The sequence below is a fragment of the Loa loa genome (assembly GCF_000183805.2).
Source record: "Loa loa unplaced genomic scaffold supercont3.345, whole genome shotgun sequence".
Taxonomy (NCBI): Eukaryota; Metazoa; Nematoda; class Chromadorea; order Rhabditida; family Onchocercidae; genus Loa; species Loa loa.
In genome coordinates, this window is record NW_018108525.1 from 35,445 (window position 1) to 42,599 (window position 7,155).

Sequence of the window (7,155 nt, forward strand, 5' to 3'; positions counted from 1 at the left end):
AAAAAAAAAAAAAAAAAAAAAGGATTTATAAATTATCTATAATTAATTGTTAATTTAACTATTACTTAGTTGAACAATGGCATTTTTTCTTTTTTCTCGTAATAATACTGATTGTTCATTTCTCGCTACCCAATTTTCAACTGATTTATAATCCAATCATGAAATTTAATTTAATTTAAGATGACTAATCGGTTGGTCTCATTTTGCTTTTTTTAGCAAAATGTTTAAAAATTTATCACAAACCATTGCTAATTAATTAACTGCGGACCGATTAATTCATTAAAAATTTTTTCTAGCAGAAATCGATTAAATTTACATTTCATCATTATTGCATATTTTTGCGCTGAATTTCAACAGCATTCTCATGTTATTCACATCTTTTACATATATGATGGCTATTAATCATATCAATTTAAATATATTCCAATATAATGACCGAAATAATTAAGTTAATGTAATAATTATTATCTTATAAGAATTTTTTTTATGATTCACATAATAGGACAATTTGGTAATTAACTACAACATATAATTTTATCTTTCATATTTTTTTTTGCATCCATTATATGTTTTTATTGTATCATTTAATTACACGTTTATCAGTATTATTCCGTGATACGTGCATTTTTCTCGCCACGTTTTTGCAATAATTAGCTAAATTTTAATTGCTAAAAATACACCTTTTATTAAATACTTTCATCGTTATTATTATCATTTGCAAATATTATCAATTAAACTTTATTATTAATTACATTGTTCTTATCAATTATATTTTTATTATCAATTACAAGTCCTATAATGTTTTTGTTTTTTTTTGTAATTTTTCACTTCGATTTTTTTCTTAAACATTTAACATGAGGAAAAAAAAAACAACAAAAAGAACAAACTAATAAAGTAAGTTTATGCAAAAAAACAAAAAAAAATCTTTTAATTAATTAAATTAAATTTATTAAAAGAATAATACAATTATCGAGTTATTTTAATTACTTTCATATTATTATCAAACATTTTCTATTAAATATTTTAAACAAAATTTATCAATCATTTTTTTTTTGTAAAATTAAAACATATCTATCATTTCTTTGTAAAACTTATTAGTCACATTTATTATGTTGAAATGAAGTAAAATTTCATTTATCTACGTCATTAAAAAATTTTTTTTAATCGAATGAAATTTAATTGTCTCTAATATTCTCGTTTCTTTTTTTTTCTTAATTTAATTGTTTGCAATATTTTACAAGATAGATAATTCCAAACAATTGTTTTTCGTTTCCTTTCTTTTTTACAAATTAACAAAATTAGCATATCTGTTTCTTTCTTTCTTTTTTTTTTTACTCAAAAGAACAGGAAAAGATATGAAGGCGTAAAAATAAAATAAAGAAGTAACGTGGTACAATTAATGGTTAAAAGAAATTCCCCATATAAATCCCGGTAGAAAGAGTACGAGAAGAAAAGAAGGGAAGGAAAATATTCCAAGAAATGATAACCGGTTGATGTTTTAATCTAATAATAATTATTAAATAATGATCATATATGTAAGAGTTAATTTAAAAAAAAAAAGACAAAAAACTGGAAAATACAATAAATTAATAAAATTTTGTCATTATTCAATAATTAGATTCGCTAGATTCTTTGAAATTTTAATTAATTTTTGACAAAAATCAAAAACCTTTGACCTTCCTAACAAAGTCATAATTTGTCCTCAACTGATTTATAATTTTCCTTGCCATTCTTATATGTAATCATAAAGCTTTTATGCCAAAAAAAATTAATTCGTTGTTAATTAGTACAAAAAAAAAAGATCATTTTAATTATCACTTTATTGATAGCACTTGCATGTCGTTTAATGTTGATTAAATTGAATCCAACATTTCAATTATTATTTATCAAATATTATCATTTGTCTATTCAACCTTACTTGATGATTTATCTCACTTTTTCCTTCTTTTTCAATTATTGTTATTTATTATCAATTAAAATTAATTAAGAATCGATATCAATTTAAAATTTTCGTCTCTTTCATTCATTCATTCATTTATTCATTTATTTACTTATTTCTTGTTAAGCAAATACTTATTTATTTATTTATTTATTTATCATTTCATTTCTTTACTTATTTATTTGTCAAACAAATATGTTTTAAGTTATTTACTCTTTCTCAAAATTATTGTTGCTTAATTACTATTTTTTACGTAAACATTTTAAATTTTCGATAAAAAAGAAAATAACGATTTATTAAAAGAAGTAAACAATTTCAATTTATAGTTTTTTGTGGAATCAGTACCTCATTTACTGATCAATTTATTCCTAACATTTTATGTTATTGGTGGAGCAATTGCATTTCAATTAATTGATGAAAGTATAAAAGATGAAAAATTTTACAGCGTTATTCAATTCACTTTTACTACCATTGCTACCGTTGGTATGTTCTAATTCATTTCTTTCTTTCTTTTTTTTTTTTAACATTTTTAAATATGAAATTATTTAAGAACAAAAAAAATGTCATAAATTCGTTAATAATTAAAAATTTTACATATATTAAAGCTTATAATTTTTGTTTTTTTTGAATTTAAAAAACTACGTGCATTTTTACAATATAAATTTTAATTATATAAGCACATAATAATTGTTAGAATATTTAATGATTTTTAGTTGTTAGAAGCTAAATTTTTTAAAAATTAAATTATCAATGGATTTAATTGTAACCATCCTTTTTGATTAGATAAATTAGTGATTGGTTGATTGATTTATTGATTGATGATTTAATTGATTAATTTAGTGATACTAATTGTGATAAAATGAGATGATTTTAAATTTAAAATGCTTAGTGTTAGTTGAAGTTAATAAAATAACGTAAAAAATATATTGAAATTACTATATATGAAACGGAACTAATTTATTATACTAAATTTTGCTAATCTTTTTTTTTTTTATTTGCAATTATTTTTATTGTTCCTGTTTAACTAACATTTATTTTATTTCTTACGGTACATTTCTTGAAACTAATTATATTGCATTTCAAACATACATATCATACGGTATTCATCTGATAGAAATTTTATTCGTAAACTAAACTATAAAATTATTTCATTGATGATTGCAATTGATTGATTTCAAAAAATTGCTATGAAATATGAAAAATTCCTTTTTGATTTTTTTTAATGCTTTTTGTAGAAACATTAAATTTAGATGTTTAGATGTTTGCCAAAATATTAAACTATCATATTCCCAAAAAAAAAAAAACTACTGTAGAAAAGTTGAATAAAATTGGGATAAATGTTATAGGTTACGGTAATATCGTTCCAACAACAGATGCAAGTAAATTATTCTGCATATTTTATACATTGGTTGGTGTACCGCTTCTTTTCCTCTCATTAACAAATATTGGTCAATTCATTGCCGAAGGTTATTGGATTTTCCTAGCATCACTACAAAGGACACAAGTATTTCTTATTATAATTCAAATTCAAATATACATTTTTTTTCTTTTTTAATTCAAATTCAAATATACATTTTTTTTAAACTAAATCAGTTAAAAATTGTTTAAAAAAATTATTGAAATATTTGAAATTTTTGCGTTTTGATATTTCAAAAAATTTTTTTTACAAAAGTTTCCAAAGTTTTGCAACTTTAATGTTTTTTTTCTTTTGAAATTTTTAATAAAAATCAAAAATTTTAATTTAAAAAATAGAATTGAAGTTTTGAAAAGAATTATTATCTATCTATTTACTTCTAAAAATGGTGTACAATTATGGAATAATATATAATTAATTAAAAATGTGTGTAAAGATTTTAAGTAGAATTAATTAAGGAATAGTGGAAATAATTATAATTTAATTAAATTGGAAAATATGTTTTATTATTTTATTTCAGTGTATTGATGCACCAGATGAGCGTCGTTTACCATTATCAATCGTTGTAACATTATTACTAACACATTCAATTATCGGTGGATTATTATTCCATTTTTGGATTGATCAAATGCCTGTCATACCTGCAATTTATTTTAGGTTCTTCATACATTTATCATTTATCATTTATCATTTATCACTTGTACATTAAAAAATGGATGAATATTTTTTTAGTAATTTTTAGCTCAAAAGAAAAATGAAAATGAAATTAGAAAATTATTCTTTTACTCACTTTTTATTTCTTTTTTTTTTTGATAAATTTTTTTTTATAAATCGAAACTTTTACAACTAATTAATGTAACAATTTTTGTTTTGTTTACCTATTTGTTGATCTTTTTTCTTTTCCTATTTTTAATTTATTTTAAGTTTTTCATTCTTTCAGTTTTGTCTCAATTACAACAATCGGTTATGGTGATATAACACCAACACCAAATGATGCTATTCAAACATTAATTATTGTTCTTTATCTTGCTATTGGAATGGTAAGTGGTATTGAAATTGTTAATAAAATTTTATTTCAATAAATAGCAAACATATCAAGATGATATAGATGAATTTAAAAGGGATAGATTTATAGTAATACAGATGGGTTTAAAGAAATTCAAAAATGAGATTGATTGTAATTGCTTTAAAAGAATTAAACAAATAATTTAAAATTGAAAAAAAAACAAAAAAGTAAAGAGAAGTTGTATTTTATCTTATAGGTAACTTTAAAAATAAAGTAAATTATTATGTATCAAATGAACAGTTTTCTCAAAGAATTCATTTTTACAGGTGATAATGTCAACATTTGTCGCTTCACTTTATAATTACCTCCGAAGATTACACTATCTAGGACGTAATTTTAGTGGAGCAGCTCATGTTGAAGTATGGTTTGGTGGCACTAAAATGTCAGTATCTGAATTACTTTATATTGTTGCAGACGAATTTAATGTTAGTAAAATTATTCAATTACTTTTGCAAGAAAAAAAAAAAAGGAGGAAAAACATTCAAAATGTTAGCATACCTTTTCTCTTGCTAACGATTATTTCTTTGTGATATGTAAATTAAAATTTTAATATTAATTTGAATAAAAAATTTTAAAATTAAAATATATCATATTTAAATGATAAATATTTCATACATTGAGGTTGAATGTTTAATAGTCTCCAATGGTTTAATTCAAATATTCATTAACTAAATTAATTATACCATTCAATATCCTCTTTCTTTCACCTTATCGTCTTTTAATTAGTACAAACTTATTTTATGCTTTTCGCACCATACATGTGAAAATATCAATAAAAATGTTTTGTTCAGATATTTTTCTTTTTTCTTCTTCCTTTAATTTAATTTTGAAAAAAAAAAAACTGAAACAAGTTTAGTTTAAATACAAAATTGTTTGTATTTTTATTTTTTAAAAAATTTTTATAGGTTTCACCAAAAATGCTTTATGAAGTATTACATGATTTGGATCATATAATTACGGAAGCAACAGATCCAAAAATAAAATTAAACATTGAAGAAAATCGTCAGAATCGTCAAAATCGAATTTCACGTTCGGAAAATTGTAAATTTCGAGAATATTTTGATAGCAATGGTATTCGAATGGTTGAAATTAAAGATTCATTAAAACCAGAAAATACACATGTAAGTTTTGCATTTAATTAACATCACTAATGAAACATTTAAGCATAAAAGATATTGTATTATTCCTGATTTGTTTGTATTGTTACTTTCGAGCTATTTTAATTTTCAGGTAATGATAAAAACTGATTCAACCAATTGCTTAAACAAAATTCCAGAAGATCAACGTGAAAATGTATGCTAATTTTTTTTTTTTAAATCATTAAGTACTACTTAGTAAACGGAGACTTTGATGATAGCAATTAATGAAATGTTTGATATGTATGTTATATATGGGTTCATTGAAGAGTTTCATGACGACAACTGTCAAATTGTCCTATCAAATTTATTTATAACTCATAATTATATAGCCATTTAGAGAGACTTCTTCTTCTGGCTTTCATTACCTCAAATACTAATATAACAATAATCCATTTCATTAATTGAAATTTAAGAGATAAATTCAAATTTCATTCATATTTAATATTAAAGATGTTGAAAGTTGAAAAGTTGAAAATTAAAAAATAAGCACAATTGAAATAAATTTTGCGCAGGTTATGCAAGCACTTGGCATGTTTCATCATGTGGTGAAAACAAAATCAAATTTGACAACTAAACGACGCTCTTCATCTGTTTCAACAAAATTACATTTTGTCAACAATCATTCATCTGCTGAACCAGGCTAATTTCATTAACATTTGCTCATAGAAATTAATGTACATAGTATTTTTTTTTATAAATTTTAGTTTAATTTTAACATTTAAATAAGATTATCAAACAGTATTGTTTACTTTTTGAAATGATATTAAATTCTTAATTGTTAATTAAAGATAAGGTAAGGTAAGGTAAGGTTTAACTGAAAAAAATTTGAAATATTTTGAAATTATGTAATCATTTCATAAATAATCACTTCCTTTTTATCATTTCTTCATGTTTTAATTTAATCTCAAAATTCATTCTATGCTATTTTAGTATTTCTTAATAATTATACATATTTAAATCTTTGAATAATACTGGCTTGAACAAATTTCCTTTTCCTGTTTGAATACATCAAAAAGATGTATTCAAACAAAAAGATGATAATATTTAAGTATCAAAAGGTTAAATGAATTTTTCCTATCAATGAAAATAACGAAGCAATAATAATTAATTAGCAAAAACACTAATGAGGAATGAATGTAAACAGAAATGAATGAAATTATTTGCAGCTAAAAATTAAGCTTATTCTGTATTCTTTGCAAAAATTTCAATTATTACATTTATCAATTAATCAAGCTAAGGGAAAAGGAATTTTATATCACTTGATGAGATGCCCGAAGTTACATGTTAAGTTAATTAAAATTTTTTTTCCAGCGCATATACGAATTGTTACGTTGATTTTATTTTATACCAAATGTACTAGCTAGTTATACTATCTTTGATTGATAATAATGATAATTTTAGAGTTATCAGTAATATTAGCTGGTAATTTGAAATTTTTAAAATTTAACAATTTACATTGCGTTCCTTCTTAATTTATCAAAATTCAGGAATTTATTCTAAGATTTCCTTTTAGAACTTATTAGTATAATTCTGTTAAAACAGGTCAAAACAGTGTGATCTCCCTCTCTCTCTCTCTCTCTCTCTCTCTCTCTCTCTC

General features: G+C 22.1%; 1 protein-coding gene across 1 annotated transcript; it reads left to right on the forward strand.

Moving 5' to 3' along the window:
- Positions 1 to 3,197: 3,197 nt before the first annotated feature.
- Positions 3,198 to 6,202, forward strand: LOAG_11208 (hypothetical protein; the record flags this gene model as incomplete). The annotated part of the gene is made up of 7 exons (XM_003146731.2): positions 3,198 to 3,443; positions 3,874 to 4,010; positions 4,294 to 4,393; positions 4,686 to 4,844; positions 5,325 to 5,540; positions 5,650 to 5,712; positions 6,071 to 6,202. 7 exons carry the CDS (start codon positions 3,198 to 3,200, stop codon positions 6,200 to 6,202), a joined length of 1,053 nt encoding a protein of 350 aa, XP_003146779.2.
- Positions 6,203 to 7,155: the final 953 nt, after the last annotated feature.